The sequence below is a fragment of the Cupressus sempervirens genome, chromosome 2 (genome assembly GCF_028749045.1).
Source record: "Cupressus sempervirens isolate cs-2001-9-10 chromosome 2, ASM2874904v1, whole genome shotgun sequence".
NCBI classification, from domain to species: domain Eukaryota; kingdom Viridiplantae; phylum Streptophyta; class Pinopsida; order Cupressales; family Cupressaceae; genus Cupressus; species Cupressus sempervirens.
The window spans coordinates 421,228,380-421,249,680 of record NC_143119.1 but is presented as its reverse complement, the minus strand read 5'-3'; the positions used below and the strand labels follow the sequence as shown (position 1 = coordinate 421,249,680).

The following is a 21,301-nucleotide window of genomic DNA, read 5'->3' as shown; positions in this document are numbered from 1 at the left end:
AAAAAATGCTAGATCTTGAAGAAGAAATGCTCACAAAGGATCCTTGAATCTTGAGAACATCTCAAATGCTCGATGAAAATTGCCTTGAATAATTTTGCTTGTTGAATTGCTTGAGTTCGTGTATATAGAGGCCTTATGCTTGCTTGCAGATCTCTAGCTCATGTGAAAGTAAGGCACCCAAGCTTCTGTTTATACTAGTTTTCAGTCTTAGAAACAAAGCAAGCTGATTGGCTCACCCAACTTTCAAATTTGAACCCTCGAGACAAAACTGGCCTCAAGATTAGAAATGTTCAGCTTACAGGTCGACATGGCTGACCTATACCATATAGGTTGACTAGGTCGATCTATACCAGGGTTATCTTAAGAAGGGGTAACTCGAAGGTCTCAGAAGCTTCACAGATAGAATTGGAAAAAAAGAAACAGAGGAGAAAAGACAAACTTGAGCATAAATGTATCCATGGATCATAAAATCACTAAAGGGCTGGAGCTGAAAGACCTTAAATGATGGGTACTTCCTTTTTTAGACGATACATAAACGAAAACTAAAGATTATATAAACTGAAATGAAGAGAAAAGATTAAAAAGAATAGGAAACTATGTATTTACAAATAATATGAACAAAAGGAGAAAGGAAAAAGGTGAAAATAAGAAAGATAAGTAAATTAACTAAAATATATGGTAATGAACAACATATAAATATATAATAATAGGAAAGAAAAGGATAATATGAACAAAATGAAAACAATAATTAATGTGTATATATGTATAATATGAATACTAATTACATGTATACATAAATACTATCTATGTGTATTTATTATAATATACAAAATGAAAATATATAATAAAAACAAAAAACATACAGATATAATATGTATGGTAACATAAAATACAAATGTATGTATGTTATACAAACCTACAAAAATTATAAAATAAATAAAACTATATATTAGAACTTCTTCAGAGAGGATGAAGGAAGCCATTGAAATCTTCAAACATCCCTCCAATCTCATCCCTTCGATCTCAATTGGGATGATGGTTGGTCTCTTAGCCTTTCTTGACACTCGTTTTTACCTTCCCTTTTTGTCCTCTCCCTCTCCTCTTTATTTGCCCTCTCCCCTTGTTGTGTTTAGCCACCTCCCCTTTTTTATGCTCCCTCCCCCTCTCTTTGTGCCCCGCCCTCTCTAGATTGACCTTTTCCACCAACTATCCCTTCTTTTCCGGGTAGCTCTTGGTTTCCTAGTTCCTCTTTTTTTTGGGTAGATTTTTATGTAGTTAATTTTCTTATTTTTAATGTATTCTTGACCTTTCTTTTGTTTATGCTCATCTTTGTGTCACTTGTTTTATTTTCATTTTTTTTGTGTTTTTTTTTGCCCTTTTCTTTTTCTTTTTTCTTGCAATCACTCACACACATATCATTATATATATATTGTATAGTTTTATTTATATTATAATTTTTATAGGTTTGTTTTTTATAATATATGTATATTTGTATTTTATGTTAGCATACATATTATATATGTAAGATTTTTGTATATATATTGTGTTTTTATTATATATTTTTATTTTGTATATTATAATATATATATATATATATATATATATATATATATATATATATATATATATATATATATATATATATATATATATATATATAATTTATTTTCATTTTGTTCATATTATACTTATCTTTACTATTATTAGATATTTTATATATTGTTGATCATCATATATTTAAGTTATCTTATTTATGTAATTTTCTTATTTTTCCATTTTTTTCTTTTCTCTTTTTGTTCATGTTATTAGTAATTATAAGTGCCTATTCTTTTGCTTTTGTTTTTGATTTTGTATGTGTATTTTTATTTTTTTCATTTTTCTTTGTTTCATTTTATATATTCTTTTGTTATTCATTTCCTTGTTATTTATTTTTATATTTTATATTTATTTTTCTATTATTAATATAAAAGCATGTTCATGTTTTTTCTAGTGTTATTTATCATTCATATTTTTGTTCTAATTTTTTTGTTTTCTTCCCATTCTTTTTGATGTTTTTCTTCCTCTTCTTTTGTGTGCCCCCTAGACCCTCCCTCTCCTACCTTTTTACTCAGTCTATATCCTTGTATCATTTCCATCGTAGCATGCTTGTATCTTGATGATGGATCACTGAGTATGATCTGAAATGTTGATGGTAAAAATATTTTGACACAATCATACCTAGATAAAATAATGCACAACTATGATGGATTATGGGAATCTGTTGTCTTTAATATTAATAATATATACAAATGCTCTAATAATGCTATAGTTATGTCTCTTGTAGAAACTTCACAAATTTTGACTCATTTGTCAAGATGTGAAACAAATTGGATGGACACAATTAGGGTATCAAATAGGGGACATGACACTGTAGCTCATATCTTTCATTACTTGTTTGTTTTTGTTTGATAGTTGCACATATTCTTATAATGTCATACTTTTATTATTAATTAATCTCTATGCTGGACCCCAATCATTCATATTGATGCACATATAATATGTCTTGCTTTGCTTGTATCTTGTTTAGTCTTTGTTATTCATTGGAAACTATGCGGTAATGATGTTTGAGAAGAAAGGTATTCTCATTAATCTCTTTAGAAAGCGCTATTCATCATTCCTGCCAACATGAACAATGGATAATAGGAATGATTAGAATAATCATGTGATGATGCTTCCATTCTTCTTGGTGAGCTTAATTAATGTTCGATACTTTGTAGTGATTAGTTCCCTTAGCAAATATTGATGTCTATCTTAGGAAGACATTCTTTGCACCCATTAGTCGATACCAACTTAAGATATCGATGCTCCTGTATGTAGGATTTGATAACCATAATACCGAGATAGGATATGTTGATGAAATATCAAACTCTAGGTATTCATTTTGTCATGCTTTACCACAATAAATTAATTGCTAGCCTCCCTTCGAGTAGTTGTCTTGAAGCTATGATTAATTATATAATATTGGCTTAGATTATATGGGGACCTTACACTATTTGGAAAAGAAAGTAAGGAAGAACATGTAATTAAGTCAAACAAAAATTACTTTTGAGAATGATCTGAATATGCATGTGATGAATAATTAAATTTCTTTGTTTGTAACATACACGTGTTGATGCACTTAATTTTAGTGCCAATTTTTTGCAGCATAAGGTTAAAGGCAATGGGAAGCACAAGATCCCCAAAAACATGCAAACAATGCTCTCAACAAATGAGTAAGCTGCTCTACTATTTTTTGGCATTGTCTATTATTACTTGAACAGTGATTCATGGCCCCACTTTTTCAATAGCTTTTGACAATGTTTACATGAATGCAACATTCTTCACCTGCCCCCCACAATTCATTGCTCTCAAACTTATTGGGCCTTTATGAAACATTTCGGTGATGTTGATCAATGACCAATTCTTTACATTTTTTGCATCTCAAACTTCATTAAATTTCTTCTTCTCACCGATAATTACTATCACTTACATTGATGGAGGAATTCACCATTATTTATTGGGCAAGATGTGATGCCTTGTCCACAAATGCCAAATAAATAGGCTTTTGCCCCACTATATGAGTTTCAATAAGTTTTTGCACACATTATCAAAGCCTAGGCTTTTGTGCATTTTGCAATACGATGAGTGAACAACATTGACAGCCAATTCATTTGTGTAGATGCATCTTGCAATGCTGGCCAATAATCTCTCAAGGCTAAATGTGAATTGTGAATTACAATGTTCCGTAAGTTCTCTTATGTGTAACATTCATGGCTTCTTTAAGGCTGACAAAAAATGGGCGAACCTGCACGTCAAGTTTACGTCTAGATGATATAGGAGGAGGCTTCATTTCTCAAGATCCTTTCTTTGCGAAAGGGTGATTTTATCTATGCCCTACTACTTCATCTACTTTCTTCTTCTTACATATAAATGCTATCACTTGCCTTGAATGAATAGTTCACCATTATTTATTGGGGAAGGTGTGATGCCTTGTCCACTAATGCCACATAAATACGCCTTCACATCATTATATGAGTTTGAATACTTAACACACTCATCTTAAATTCAATACAACCCTTACAACATAAAGGAAAGAGTTTTTGTTTGTTTGAAGTGGGGTTGGCCCATAAAGTTAGAGTTGGCCTCCATTTTAATCATTTCAGCGATAAGTCTAATAAATAACAAAATTGTGTATGTATCTATTTATCTACATACCTGTGTCTAACTAACTATCTATCTATGTAGTTGTTTATCCATTTATCCTTCTATCTATCCATATATTCCTCTGTCTATCCATCTATCAATCCATCTATCCATCTAGCAATCAATCAATCTATCTATCTATTCATTCATCCATCCATCCATCCATCTTTTCATACCTTTATCTATCCATCTACCTATCTATCCATCTATCCATCCATCGAGTAATCTATCTATCCATCTAACCATTTATCTATCCAGCCATCCATTAATCTATCTTTTTATTCATCCATCCATCTATCCCTCCATTCATTCATCGATCTGTCTATCCATCAACCCATCGATCCATCCATTGATCTATCCATCCCTTGACCTATAATCAATCCATCTAGTACACACAGAACCTATTTTAAGCATATGCCACAAAAATGTTGTATAATGAGAGCAAAACAAGAGAGGTCATTTGTAAAACAAAGTCAATCAATCAATCCATCTAGTACACACAAAGTCAATCAATCAATCCATCTAGTACGCACACAGCCTATCTCATTTAAATTTTTCATGCATGTGCTGCAAAATTGTCGTATAATGAGAACAAAACAAGAGAGATCATTTGTAAAACAAAGCTGTGGGAAGAAAAACTTGTATCTTTGCAACAATTGAGCTGTGGCTTGCACTTAGGAGTAGAAAATAAACCATTTTTGGACCCTTCACTATCAATCTTCATCTCTATTTGTGCAATAACAAGCAAGATCGAAAATTCAGCAAGACTAAATAGTTTTTTGTTTGTTTGTTTTGCATTCATAGTGAGGTAAAACTGGTTTGTTTTAGCCTTTCAAGTGCTTTAACATCACTCCAGGGTTGGTGATTTATTTTTATCCATCATGATCAAAGTAAAATGCCAAACAAATTTAAGAAAGTAATCACTTTTTGGAAAAAAATGTCTAACTGTTCTCATGTTTGCTTAGGTTCATCTGAGATGTACCCACACATGAAAGGTGCCCATGGCAAACTTTTTGGCTAAATCTAATTGGATCCTGAACAGATTGCACCTGGATTTGGGGCCCTTAGGCACAATAAGTCAATAACTAGTCATTTTAATTGTTTTTAAAATTTAAGCTTCTTGTAGGTCATCTAAGCCAGGCTCAGGTAATGAATATTTGGATTTGTTTTCTCTTAAATATAAAGGTAGCTCAATGAAATCCAGTTCTCTGGATTTTGAACCACTGTCAAATTATTATCTACCTACTGTCCATATGAGAATATCAACAGTTACAGCATATGCACCATTAGAAGGTACAGTATATACATGTATAGACCATTTACACAACATTTCTGGCACACGACAGTTCTAGATACAAAAAACCTAGCTTAACAGTTCTGGTACAGCATAGTAAAATATAAAATACCAACAGACTTTGACAGAGCATCATCAGCCAGGCAGGTTGCTTCCGATTCTTTTGAGCCAGCCCATGGTAGTGGTGCATCCAACCATTTAAGCACCGTAGTCTCTGCTGCTACCGGATTGGGATCCAGTTTACCACTTGGTACTATTACTGCAAGGTGGATTGCTACCTCAAGTTCAGCATCAACTGTTGCTGCTTCTGTTCAAGCGTCCTGGTCAAACTCATGTTATCTTCCATATCTGCCATGAAATTGGCTAGTCCAACCTCAAATGGAGTTCTGTCTTCTGTCCTCCTAGACCAGGTGTCTCCATGTGAAATTTCCCATGTAAAAGTTCTCTGTGCAATCTTGTGCAATGCCCCTTTTATTTAATCATGACACACTACTTGAATTCTTCTCATATCAATGAATATAGAAACAATTTCTTCTATTAAAGTAATATCTCATTAATGCTTAATTCCAAATGCATGCACAATATGGTTCAGATACATATGATTGCACAACAATCAAGATGATATATATTTGTTGTTTTTGATATACAGGAAATTACATACGACTACTGAGGCAAATTTCAGTACCTTGTACTTCTTGCTGTGTCTGATATACAATTAAGAAATGTGCAAAATATGCAGGCCATCTCTGATATAACTTTATATGTATGCTTTGAATATTGCGGTAAGCTGTGTTTTGTATGGCAATAATAATATGCTCAAATGATGATGGCCTCTCTGACTGTAGACTTTATATGCTTGCACTGAATGAATTGCAAAGGCAATATGCTCTATTGTAGAATGAATCCTTACATGATACAAAATATAATAAGTTCTCCAAATCATGCCTTGATTGAATCATATGATCATCATAATACATGCGCGATATGAAAGGTAGAGCTGCATACAAAAAGACACCTCTCTACTCAATTTCTAACCAAATAGCACACTAATCATGCCATAGTATGTGATGTTCCAATAACTGCTGCTCCGTTACTGGCTCAAGTTAGTCCATACACTCAACAGGTCATGGTCAGAAAGACCGTACAACAGTATGCAGGATGTCATACGGTTGATGTATTCAGCAAGGTAGGAGAAAGGAATGATGTCTGTAAGACTGGAGTTGGACAACCGTATGGTGTACGGTGGAAATGGGTGGCCTCCGTATGGAGTCACTGGGAATGGAGGGTGGTTGTGAATGCATATGGTTGAGTAGGGGTGACTGTATGGTGGGCTGAGTGGCATATAGAAGGCTGTACGGTATGGATGGTGGCAGGAATTGGATGTTGCAGGTTGTAGGGAGATTTTTGGTAGGAAGGAGTATGGAAGGGGTGTACGGTAAAGACTTGGGCATATGGCCATAGGGGGCAAGCCAACAACATATGGTGGGCATTGGATGCCGATGCCTAAGGTGTAGGTATGGTGTTCATGCAACATCTCCAAAGCTGGCAATTAACTTGGAGATACCAAACTGATGTGCCAAATATAAACAAATGTATGCCAATAGAGATATTCACCAAATCTAGAAGATCCGCTCAGAATGGACTCTAGAGATTGTTGCCAAACTTCCATGATGCAAGTACATTAATTTCCAAATGATGATAGTACTTGATTACATATTTTGGACAAGATCGGAGCAGATACAAGGTAGTCGCCAAATGACGGTTAGCAAATCTGGATGACATAGTGAGATATTTGAACGATATCTCTAATCGTAGAGTAGGGTGGTGTTGAACCACCGAAACTGTTGTAGGCAGAATACAAAGGGTCTTCCACCTCCGGTATTGTGCACAGTTTCCTTAGCGTCTAATCTTCGAAAAATACAAAGAAAAATCCAATCCAATCCATGATGAATTGCAATGCCCAACCATCGCCTTATAAAGGCCTCCAAGAAGCATCTAGAGATTTACAATTACAGGCTGACAAAATCTTTATTACATTATTTTATTAATTTGGGCCCCATATTTATTAATTAAAATACTTCATTAAATGTTCTTTATTATTTAATTTAATTTCCGGGACCAAATAATTAATTAATTAAATTTAATTATTACATTAAAATCGGGGACATCACATAATATGTTTAGTTATGCCATGTAAAGATAATCATAGATATAATGCGAGTTATGAGGAGTATGGTAAATGCAATTTTGATGCAATAACAATATGATGCTATTACATGCGAGGGCGAATGGTAAATGCAATTTTGATGCAATAACAATATGATGCTATTACATGCGAGGGCGAAGCTATGTAATGTGCAATGTTATGTAGTGGCATGATTATATGAAAGATAATGTGTTATTTTTTGAATATGGCAAAATATGAATGCAGTTAAAATCCTTAGTTTGTATGCATGTATGAATGATAGTACAATGTGCCATTGTTGCATATAGGCATGACAGTGTAATGACTGTGGTGTATATGTATAAGGTAGAAAACTGTGGTGGATATGTATACGACAGATTGCATATATGGTATGATTTGTTATGGACGCATGTATGCGAGGTGATGGATGTATGAGTGTAGCTCTATTACTATTTAATTGAAATACATATTATGAAGGTGATTCCAAGAGTATGGATGGCTTCAACCACTCATCAAGTCATCAGTCTCTCGTATAGCTAATATGCTATGATGAGATTTACAAGTGATTCTTTAGGTCACTTGTGAGGCTTTCACATCATCGCTCCAAAATTTTTGGGGACCCTCTTTTTTTCAGTTGCCTTAGCAAATTTTTGGAGTTGTCCAAAGGTTTTTGATTTGAAAATTATACACCTTGGACGCCTTCGGGCCAGGGGGGATTTGATTTGGTTTATTTCTCACTTCGTGTGAAACTTGATTTTCCGGACCATGTAATTTTATCCTTAGGCCAAATAGAATTCAAAAACAACATTTTTTTCGATGGTTAAAATGAATACTTAGCAGGATAAAATTGCAAATTTTTGGACTTAGATGGATTTTTGAAAATTTGAAATAATTGTATAAGCTTGAACATTTTCAAAACAAATTTGTTAGATTTAGTCATTTTGGAAAATCTTGAATTTCTTTTTTTTTTTTTTTTTTTTGGTGAATAAGAAATTTTTTGATAGTGCAATTGGAATTGGAGTTTGAATTTCGATTGCTAGGAAAAGGATTTATTTTGTTAAAAAAAATTGAAATTGCATTGCAAAATTGAAATCGAATTAAATTGCAAAATCACATTAAATTGGTTGAAATTTAGCCTAGAGGATTTTAGAAATGTTAAAGAAAGTTGGTAATTTGGAATTGAAAATTGATTTTGGCTTGCTAAATTCGATTTTAATGATATTTTAATTGCCAAAACATTATTAAATGAAAATTTTGACATCTCCTAGGCTTACCTTGTTTTTATTTTGCAATTTTTGATCAAAACTAGCAACAAAATGGGCCAATTTCACTATAGGTCTAAGTAATTTTAATGTTGCATTTAAATCTGGGCCATTGATTAAGGGACTAATTTAATTTTTGTTTTCCCTCTAGGCAGGGTGGCCCACTTGGAGAGGCAAAAGGTTTGATATAAGAGGGGCTTCCCCCTCTCTTATTTCCTCATTCCTTTTTCCTCCTCCTTGGATGTGCACTTTTCCTCAAGGGAGGCAAATTTCTTGCTCACGGAATTTTGGGGCAGATTTTCCATGTCTTGGTGATATTTTTCTCTTTGTTTGGGCGAATTTCTACCCTAGGGCGATTTGTTGGAGCAAAAATAAGCTAGACCACCCTAGGATTGAAGTTGAGAGATATAAGTGTAGTCCATTCTAAGGTAACAAAGAGGCAGAAATAAGTGGTAGTCCCACCCCTAGGTTGAAGTTTGGAGATTGATAAGTGTAGAGATAGGACTTGGAGAGATAGAAATAAGCTAGATTTCATTGATAGAAAGAAGGTTGGAGATTGATAAGTGTAGTCCAGATCATTTAGAATGAAGGGGCAGAAATAAGTGTTTAGAATGATAGATGTTAGTGCAAGCAAGAACCCAAAGGGAATGAATACCAAAAAAGACAAGGAAGACATGATGTCGAAGACCACCTTCTTCTCGAAAGTGAGGTGAATAAGTGATACCAATACCGGTACAATGAACATGATACAGTTGAAGGACATTTGAAGGAAAGACAATCCCTCATGGCGAAGAAGATCTACAAGAGCGGAATTGTACATGCGGCGGCTTTCCCTCCTACCTTGCTTTGTCCAAAATCGGTAATGGAGTGCACATCTTGGTTTGATATTGTTACCAAGTCCATCATTTTTGATGAGGGGAAGTGAGTGTTGGCTAACATCAAGGAACAAGTGGTCGAAGAAGTATTCAATATTCCCCAGTATAAAGGCATGACAGTGGTAATGATGGATTAGGCGGCCAAGTTATTTCGGGATAATCAAGAGGCTTACTTCATTCATCTAAAGAAGAATTGGTTACACGAAGGCAAGAAGGGAGTTACCAAGTCGTCGAAGCTCACCAGGTCAGATTTCAAATCAAAATATGGCGATCTTATTGTGCTTCTTAGCCGAATCATGGGTGTGGTTCAAGGAATGCAATTCAAGAATTGGGTGTATTATTTTATTGATGAAATTGAAAATGGAAAGAGAAAATTTGATTGGGCTAGGATCATAAGCAAAAATTTAGAGTTGCAACTTAGGACAATGCAAAATAAAAAACAATTCTATATGGGGTCCTATCTTTTCTATCTGATTGCAAGAGTATATGAAAATCCTAGACTTAAGGCCTTAGGAGTGATTGGCAATGGGCTAGGGCAATGTTTGGTGCATGAGTGCTATTCACAGCTTCATTTGCACAACACCAAAGATTATAAGATGTTTTATGACGCCTTTGCTATGAAGACAGTAAGGATATTACAAGGGACACTTGCTAGGAAGCTCTCATCGGAAGTAGAAGCAAAAGTTAAGAAGTATGGGAGTTGGTTCGTCCAATTTCTGCAATTCACATATATTAGAGTGGCAGGAAGTATAGTTTGTCCCATGAGGCTTCCAAAGTACTCACCCGACAAGGTAGTTTTGATTGCTATACCGAAGGTAGTTTAGATTGCTATACCAAAGGTTAGCAAGGCATTGGATGAGATTGTAGCTCAGGAGTATGAAATAGTAGAGCATAACTTGGGATAAATCATAGATGACATGGAATGTGAGGAGATCCAGGAAGGCATGGTTTCAATTAGAGAAAGGTTGAGGAAGGCAAACGAGAGGATTGTAAAGTTGGAGGCCGAGAACAAGTATTGGAGAGATTGCTAGCCTATCCAACAGTTGCACTAGACAGCCTTTCCTCAAGACAATGGGAGCAACATAGAAGAGATATCGGCTTAGCTGCACGAAGTCAAGGATTGGATCGGTGATATAATTCAAGATGGGCGAAATTTCTTGCCTTCCTTTATCTCGACATTCAGGCCATTGGTGGCTATTAGAGACAAATTCAAAGCATTTGAAGGGGAGTGAAAGGATTTCCTTCCAGTCAAGGACTTGGCCATTCCTAGGCTACAAGCATTTATCGAGCTATAGGAGAGATATTTGGAAAGAACCAAGTTGGTAGATGAAGGAGGAATGAGTACGGTGGAGTCTTGGTTTGTTGCCTTGACTATCCGATTGAGGATACTTGAAGAGATACAAAATGAGATTGCACAACACAGCTAGGCGTTGACACTTCCATTGCAACCATGTTGGGCAATGTTGGGGTTGCACTTGATTTTTGAAGGTATCTAAGAGGAGAACGTCAATGAGATAGAATTTGGATCAAGATTGGATGAGTTGGGGAATGTTGTCATCAAGAGGAAACATTTGGGCACCCTTGCCTCCCTCAATGCCTTTATTGGATATGCGAAAGAATATGAGAAGGATCATGAGAAGACACTATGAGCAGCAAGCCACATGATGAATTCAGTTGAGCTCAAGATGAAACATACGCTTTGCCCTCCCATGAAAGAAGTCAACGACCGGCTAGCCAAGTTCATCGCTTTGGCTAAGAAGATGAAAGAAAAGGGTAGAATTATATTAGAAGATCATTTGATGTAAGCCCAAGCGGCAATTTCTCCTTTCTTTTGGGTAGGATAGATGTTTGATTCTAATTGGCTACCATTTTGGTGCCTTCTCATTGGTTGCCACTTTTCTTTTTTTTCATTGGTCCATTGATGAGGTGGCATCTTCTCATTGGTTGATGTGATGGAAACCCTAATTAGGGTTTCTGGGATCTAATGTGGATCGTTGATTTTGCCTCTTAATCTCAACCGTTGGTTGTAATTTTGGCCTCTATATAAGGCCATTTGCTCTCATTTGTAAAGGATTGAAGAAAATTGTTGCTTAAGATAATACCAAAATTGCCTCTCTTTATCATTGTTGTGACTTGCATGGTGATTAAGAACATTTGGTGTTATTGCATGGTTTCTACTTCCAATAGTTATAGTTAAATTTCATTGAAGTTGTTAAAGTAGATTTCATTTCAAGAAAGTTGTTAAGAGTAAGAGTAGATGAATAGTTGCATGTTGATATTAGTGGATGTTTGATAGGGATCTATAAACTAGGCCACTAGCATCCTAATGGCTGGTTAGGGAGCCTTGTGTGTCAATCTAGTATTTTTCCCTTGAATCATTGCATCTATGGAGGTAGAGCTGCTGGTAACCTCTCATCAGATTCGATCCCCATCCATTTGCTAATCTTTCCATTCATAGGAGTAGGACTAGAGCAACAAGTAGTTTAGTAGTTGGAGTTTTGAAGAAGAAAGTTAGAAAGGCATAATTCATTTGAACACGCACCCTCCATCATTTGAACACGCACCCTCCATCATCACCATCAACATTATTTGGCGCTTATATACTTTACCAAGCTAGACATCATCACCGTCACAATGAGAGTCCGACAATCCTTTAATGAACAACGTAAGGCCGCCTACGTGATTAACCAACAAATCACATTAATATAACTGAGTTAGTATCTACAGGTGTAAGGAACATTGGAGTTTTTCTCATGTCTTCATGAGTATTTACTTTTCAAGAGAGGGATTGAGTGTTTGATATTCCGTATCAAGTATTCAAATGCTATATGTTATGTAGTGGTACAAAACTGATATCAACAACTTGTAAACAACATCATAGCCATTTTGTCTACATGGTGGATACATGGTTTATAACTGATTCAGAATGTTGGGATGTTACATCTTGCAGTAGCTTTTTTGAATTTGTCTTTGGAGAGCCTCAAAGCAACCAAAAGCTGCCAATCAATATCAGGAACTTTGAGTCTCCCGAGAGACTCAATAAGTACTCTAACACGACCATTAAAAAAACATTATTCCTAGATTTTGGAGTAGCCAAAAAAATCACTAGAGAGGATTGACAATAACAGATTAGAATCTTTCTTCAAGCTATAGATCTATCCCATAAAGACCTCCCAAAGACTAATTTTAAAACCAGTAAAAAATCCAAACATATTCCACACTTCTTTGGCAAAGTGCAAACAAACAATGAAAGATTTGATTAACAGTTTCAGGCTTCAAATCAAAGACCTCTTTTCAGGCTCAATAGATCTTCTCCATAAGCTGTTGAGCATGGTATGCCATGAAGAAGGTCAAGAGCAACAGTCTAAGAGGAGGAAAGATGGGAAAGAATATCCAGACTGACAAAAAGGTGAGAGTAGACAGTTTTAGCCTTAACCATAGGAAGAAGAGAGCCATCCGGCCAGGAGAAAACAGTGTGCCTATCATGAATAGGAACACATGGTCTAAGAAGAAATGATGCAGCACAAGCCTCTCTAATGATAAATAAGGCTCTCCAAAGGGTAGGAGGGATTGTAAAGTCTCTATAAAGCTCATTCCATGATATCAGTTGACCATTTCTAATAATCTCTTCAAAAATTGTGATGCCTTTATTGGCTTAGTGTTTGGCCAAACATCCTTGCAAAAGAGCAAGTTGCTTGTTTTTTTATATTTGAGGTTCCAGCATATGGATATCCCACCTCAAATTTTCTGCCTATTTTCTATAATGCCATTCTGAGAGATGTGTTGTCTTACCATATCCCATTCTTTCCAAATAGATTTAAACTTAAAGACAACTGACCCAGAAGGTCTAACAACAAACTGCCCAACATTGATGTCACAGGGGGGAGATCAACCCAAGAGGGACATTGCATAGGAACAACTGTAGTGATAATGTGCCTCATCAGAACTTTCTAGGGTCCATCTACTTCTAAGGCCTTAAAGATCCATGTAGCTGCTAAATATATTCTTTGTAATCTGAGATCCTTTATGCCCAAACCCAGTTTGCATATTCTCATTGTGCACCATGCCCATTCCACAGCATGCTTCTTCCTCTTAATTTTTCCCTCTGACCCTACAAAGTCCCTAATCTTCTTTTGGATATGATTAAATGGGTATTGACTAAACAACCATGTAAATGATTAATAGATAATGTAGGAGGATGTAATTTCTTGGCAGACTGTACCAATCTGTGTATGGTTTCCCTGTAAATTATTTAACCTGCTCTGTGTATCCTTATCATTCACCCTTAAAACAATCCAGTACCACTGTGCTACAGATCTGCTTATTCCACTTATAACTCAGTAAAATGACCGCTTCCTCCTTATGCAAAGAATGATTAGTGTTGAAGAAAGCCACATCTCTCCATATACATTTCAAATTTATTTCAAGTTAGAATTGTACAGCCTTAAGCTTTTGCAGAAACAATATATCTACATGCTTATGAGATCTTAGAAACCCGCTTGACAACATACTTTCTCTTAGGGTATACCAACCCCCAGAAGTTCTAAAAATGTAGTTCAGCCCCATGGGCATAATCTAGGGTTCAGAATGCATTGGAGCCTAGAAAGACAGATAACATCTAGGCAACTGCCCTTTAGATCCTCTTGTAGCAGCCTTGGATACTATGAGTCCACTGAGTCTGCCCCGTTATTCTTTAAAACAAATACATTCTCTGAACTAGATGAGGATTACTATCTCTCCTTGCTCTCTTCTTTCTTTTAGGACCCGCCATGTTCTTAGTTTTCAGGGTCTCCCTATCCTTGATAGGCCCCAGCAAAATGTCCACTAGCCAATTTAGGCCTAAAGGGTACAATTGCCCCATCATGAGTATCTCCCTTCTCCTCGGGAGTTGACAATTTACTTCCTCCATTATCAGCAACAAGCCCACTAGTATGGCTAGGGGGTGACCATCCATGAGTCATGACATCACCCTGACCCTGGTTACTAGTTTTCTCAATTTCATTGAGATGTCGAGCATTAAACTCTTCATTTTAATGACCCACAACCAGATTGGTGCCATGACATGAGGCCTCTTTGTTCACAGTCGTGGTCTCCCTCCTAACAGGGAGGGTCTTCTAAGATGGCTGTTCAACAGAGACATTGTGATTATTGCTAGTTTTCCTGCTCACTTGCTTAGTACAAATATATGCTTCAATCCTTATTTCAATGTCAGATATTTTATTAATTTTTTTGACTACCAGCTGCTGAGCATTTGAGTCTTGTATTAAACAGGGCTTTTCTGACCTCCAGAAGCCCCTGGTTCAACAAAACCACTGGCAATGGAAGGGATAACAGGGGCAGCCTGGGCACGAAAAGCCTTTTTAACAGCAGCTTGCAGGATATCAAGTTCCTCTACAATGTAGAGGGATGATTCAATGGAGGGGGATGGTTGAACAGTGGGAAAAGACAGAGGAAGGTAGATCTCTCCATTGCAAAGGGGAGCACCCAGTTTACGGTTAACAGGAGTTGTCTCAGCAGAGGGGAGAGGCGGGACAACATCCAATGTAGACTAACCAGCACAGCTTCCTATAAAGTATTAACTTTACAAATTTAAATACTGATTTTTGTATAGTATCTCAATAGCTCTCCCCTAATTGTCACCAAATTTTGAAAAAAAATTGTAGCTCTCAAAATCGATCCCTGTATCCCTGAAACTTGGAGCAGCACGCATTTTTTAGCAATTTTGTCAACCTTAATCATCTTCAATTGTCAACTTTTGTTTTGCAGCCTGAGTTGATAATTTATATGAAATCATTAATATACTGCATGTTTTGAGATAATTGCTTGAAAACTATTACAATGTATTCTTGGTTTTTTTGCCAAATTATGTTTACAGCTTTTTTGAAACTGTCTTATTTATTTTTGAATTAATTTTTTAATGAAGATATAGACTATGTGTACAAGGTATAATGAATGCTTTTTCTTCTACAGAGATGACCGAGGAAGAAGCTGAGGATAAGTTCCAAAGTGTGATTCAGGAAAAATTCTCTATTTTTGGAGAAGTAAGATTTTCAACACTAACACATTCATTTATGTTGTGAATTTTTCTTGGAATCATTTATAGTTTTGTTATTGAATGCTGATGTATATGTGCCAGACCTGCAGCTCTTCCCAGTAATAAGGTTAATTGTTTCCTTGTACATTTTCTTATATTTACATTTTAAATTTTTTTTATCAGGGTTATATGCTTGTATAATTCCAATGATTCTTTTGTCAGTATAGTTTTATAATGTATCTGAATGGTTCTGTAATGTAATTTTTAACTAATAATTCCCAGTTTTGAGATCAAATAAGATTCTTCCATAGTCATTAGTCATAAATAACCTTTTCCTTAATCTGCTGACTTTTGCTCTCCAATTTTTCATGTTTCTTTTGATTTTTCTATTTCATCATTTATTGCGTTTCTATATTTTTCTTGGAATGGATTCATAAAATATCAATATTTCAGATAAAAGCAATTCTATGCATGTTGGGTCTATTCTGGAGAAGTAGAGTGGTAATACTGTCATTAATATGTTAAAGTTGGAGGGACTAAAATTTTCACATCTGGTCAAATGCCAAGCTAAAAATATCACACAATTGTTGGCATGTCAGCTACTTTTTTGGATTGTTCTCAAAGACAAATTTCCAAGCATTTGTTGTTTCACTAGTCCTGGATGCAAGTTAAGCTATAACAGATCGTAAATTTTCACTTCAAGAGTTTTTTCAGTGCCCATCAAAAAAATATTACCATTTCCAGAAAAGTTGCAGGTTCAAAGCTTTTCTGGTTGGAATGCTAAATTTGAGACCAAAATATGCAATGTTTGCAATATAAGACATCACAAGGAAGATTGACTTTATTTCTGGAAGATCTAAGAGAAAAGAAAAAGTGCTTTTTTCAAATTCTGGACTGGTTTTTGACCTTGGTCATAGACTGATCTTTGAACTTAAAAAATGTACCTTTCTGTTAAAGATTGCTGCCCTAGAGCTTGGCAATAGTCTGTTTAGTAGTATTTTAGCAGATTTTGAGATTTGTTTGTAGTATTCCCATGGGTTGTTTAGCAGTGGACAAGTCTAAAAGTTTAAGCTTCAAAATTCGAGGAAGATAATGGTGTTGTGATTTTTTTAGCAGTAGCAACTGTGAAAAATAAGGGAAATCAAAATAATTCCCCACTGAACATTATCCCTAAATTTATTGGTGGGAAACACAAAAGTGTAGATGATTGATGTGGCAGAAAAGCCTCCCAAGATAGCGGGGAAATTTCTAGCCCCACCTCAAAGGCAGTGGGCACACCTTAAAAATCTACAATTGAAAAAAATAGGGCTCCAATTCTCTTTGATCATATTCTAATTCATCTTGTAGATTGACTATATTGTTTCATGGGATCCTGTCCTACAGGAAAATTGTTCTTGAAATGGGCTCAATGGGAATGCTTCCTTACAGTATTTTTGAAGGCCCACTTCAAGGGCATAAGTGTTAGAAAGTAGAGTCCACCAAGATAACTTGGGGGGCGGGGGGGTGGGGCGGCGCGGGTGAATTAGTTACTAGATGAATACCACTTTTATCAACCATAAATCTTAAACATGTGATCAATATCAACAACAATCATAAGAAGACACACATACACAATAACACCAGATACGTTAACTACAGAAACCCTTGATCAGAGGGAAAACCCCGTTGGGAATGGTACCCACAAAATGATGTACTAATCTATGAATTCCTTCTAAGCTGATGGACTCTGGTAGGAGCCAGTGTAATACATTCAGTACATATAAGTCCTTGTTAGGAGACTTTGAATACCTGTTAGGAGTTGTAGATGACAGATGGATCCACTGTCTGCACAACTCTAGGGGCAAGACCACCGAACTCATTGTCCAACTCGCCTCTGTATTATTCTTTTCAGAATAATAGAAATATAACTGATCTCAGAAACTCAAATACTTGCTCTGTCCTCTTACCGTGCCTCTACCGCAGCAAAACACTTCTCAGATTTCAATACTAGATCTATAAACTCGAATCGCAATAATCCCTTTTATCGCTTACTCACATTTACCAATCTTGTTTTCTTATTGCATTCACAAATAACTTGCATACTTCATCACAAGGAAAATAACGTTCTTTTATACCATGTCCTCAAAATAATTCATTGAGTCAGCCTTGATGCTTTCCCAATTAATTACAATAGGACCTCATTAAGATAACATTATTACATCTTTTCACAATTGCAACACATTGTCGGCTCATAGTCTTCACAATTTCTCACATGTGCAACCTTGGACTCTATGCACTCGCTGACCTCATCATCAAGATGTCTTCTATCGCTGTCTAAATTCGCTCATTCAGATTCTATTCCTATTAGGAGATATATCTCCTAAACATTAGAAACCACTTCTTAAGAACTCTGTTTGCAAATTGTCTTCTGTAAACGCAAATAACTACTACCAGTCTTCGATTTTCTGTACGCACTTAGCCACATCATCAGGACACACTATAGAACACGTCCTCAACTGCGCTTGACCTCATCTTCAATACTTGATCCATTTGACCTCAATCTTTCTACTTTGCCAATCTTCATAGCATGTTGATATCAATGACAAACATAGTCATGAATGCAACACACAGTCATACTGTCAATCTCTCCATGTTCCAGCAATGCTAGAATACTCCCCCATAAGATTATCGTTAACATTCATGCTAACAATAAGTACATCAATAGATAGGCATTTTTGAGTTTCAAAAAATATTGAATACCATAGGCACATGTGTGAAGAATTTTTTTTTTTCTTTTCAGGGAAAATATGCAATTATACTTTGAAACATGTGCTCATGCATTACAAAAATTACAAGACAGAATAATTATTAAGATATTTGATATTTTTTCTTTCTTGGTAATTGTTATTCGCTTTTGACTTGAGGTTTGAACTAGTGGGGCCACATTTGGGGGATCCCATCCCCAAGGTGATTGCATTGCATAAGTACCTAGGCATGAATGCCTTGCTAGATATTATCATGCCAGTTTTTAATTCCCTAGCAGACCTTATCACTCCAACATATATTTCTTTATAACTCCCACAACTCCTTATCAGTCCTTAAAACCTGCTTATAACTCCCAAGCATCATTGAAACACTCATAACTCCCACAACTCCTTATCACTCCATTAAATCTCCTTATAACTCTTAATCTTCATTAAATTTTCTCACAACTCTATGGATCTACCTTATAACTCCCGAATCCTTATCACTCCACACGGTGATCCCACCACCATATAATGCTCACGGAAATCACCAACACAAGAAGAAAAATGAGGGCCCACAGATTGTCACATCGTCTGACAGAAGCTGTAACATAAATGACCACTTTGTCAGACCAAACCATTGCACCGCACCTGAGGACAAGCTGGAAGCTACCGGTCAACATTATTGATTGGTATGAACTAAATATTTATTGGTAGAAGCCCTGTGAACAAATCCCCTGCCAAACACCCTGAGCACGTGAAGTCAACGACCGAAATCCATCGCAATTTGAACCAATAAACATGCTTTGAAGTGGGAGGAGAAGAGAAGCAAACCTGCGATACCCTACCAATTTATGTAAGCCTCAAACCATGGGGTGAACCTCTAAGATATTTAATATTAAACAAGGAGCAAATGTCTCTTTAAATAAGAGTTATAAAAGATGTATCGACAAAGGATAAGTTTGACACATGATAAAGAAAAGGACAAAAATTGAACTTAAAGAATTAAAAAATATTTGTTTATTCTATCTTGAAAGTTTGAGTGGCCATTTATGAATTACTTAGGTTGCATGGGTACATCTACCCGCACCCCTGGGACACTTACCTACGTACCCAAGTACTGTGTACATGTACCCCAAGTACTGGGTGCTCAGTGGAGAGCATCATTTCCAAGGATCTTGACTAGGATTTCTGATGTTTGTTTCGGTTTTTCGTTTCCATACCACCTTGTTGTTTATCAAGCTTAATTCAATATGTAGTCAGTTTGAAACTTTGATACAATACTGATTAACTGTAAACTATATCACTGTTCAAGTCAAGAGTTTATCATTTTCAATATATCATTGTTATAACTTATATGATTCATGATCTTCTTGTTCATGTTTAGAGTCTGCCTTATATTTTAAGCATCTAAATATTAATCATATACTATTACTACTGTTTATGAACATATTGCAAATCTGAAACTGAAAACAATACATACATCTGCAAAATTTATCACAGTGTTTGTTTTGAAAAAGTATTGTCATGATTCATATTAAATTATATTTAAAAAAATGTTTGACATACAAAAGTATGCCCATCACCTATTTTGAAAAATAGCAGCACCTGTACCCGTACTGGTATCCTAAGTACCAAAGGACCCTGTCCCCGTGCAACCTTGTAAATTACACATTACTATAAAGCTTGAATACCCTCCTTTAATGGTTAATCTATTGGCTACATCAAGTTTATTAGGACCATAGGACTTGGTAAGAATGTCTGCAGTTTGGTCCTTTGTTGGACATTACTGCAACATCAGATATCCATCTTCTATAGGTTGTTTGATGAAATAACAATGAAGCTCCACATGTTTGTGCACTCGTTGGTAATCTTTTGCACCCCTTTGATTGTCACAAAATAAGAGTGAAGGCCATACTCTGCTCCAACTTAAGCATCCTTCATAGCCATACTGTCTCCCATGTTGCTCTGGTTGTTCCTTGATACTATGCTCCTATTGAGGAAAGAGCTAGTACTTGCTGCTTCTTGTTGGGTCATGTGATAGGACCCCTACCAAGATTTTAAATATCCAAAAGTGTATTATTTGTCATACAGAAACCTACCCAATCTGAATCTTGAACTTAACTAGCCTAGGATCTTTGCTACTTTTATATAGAATGTGAAAGTTATGTGTCCCTTTCAGCTATCTCAAGACCCACTTTGCTGCAACATAATGTTACCCCTTTGGCGCCGTCACTGTTAAAATATGTGTAATATTTAAATTATGATACTTAAATAATTATATAATTATATTAAATGAATTATAATATAACATATAGAAACATTTCAAACAATAATGGACTTGCATAGAACGCATGAATTTCCATGGTGTAACAAGCTATTTTTCGTAACCTTCAATAACATTTAATAAAATATTGATTGCTTTACTTTCCATATTCACATGCATGAAAGATAGTTCTAATAGTTACTTTATATATTCATATGAAAGAGATTAACGATTATAACAGATTAATTGAATTCTAGATAATTGGTTTTATGAAGGAAAGATTAATTTCATTGTTCAAATAAAATTGCTTAAAAACATGAAAAAGATAATAACATTAACAAACTAACTAAGCATAATTTCAACTGAACTTGAAAAATATACAAAAGTAAAATATCTGATAAATAGAGGAGACATGGGTGTAGATAGAGAATCTCAGATATA

At 35.5% G+C, this 21,301-nt stretch overlaps 1 protein-coding gene across 1 annotated transcript in view; it reads left to right on the top strand.

Moving 5' to 3' along the window:
* LOC149572887 (uncharacterized) overlaps positions 1-21,301 on the top strand; it is a 184,396-nt gene that overhangs the window by 97,304 nt on the left and 65,791 nt on the right. The window contains exon 14 of the mRNA XM_089813992.1: positions 15,808-15,878. Within this exon, the coding sequence (XP_089670118.1) occupies positions 15,808-15,878 (71 nt within the window). The remainder of the gene's footprint in view (positions 1-15,807; positions 15,879-21,301) is intronic.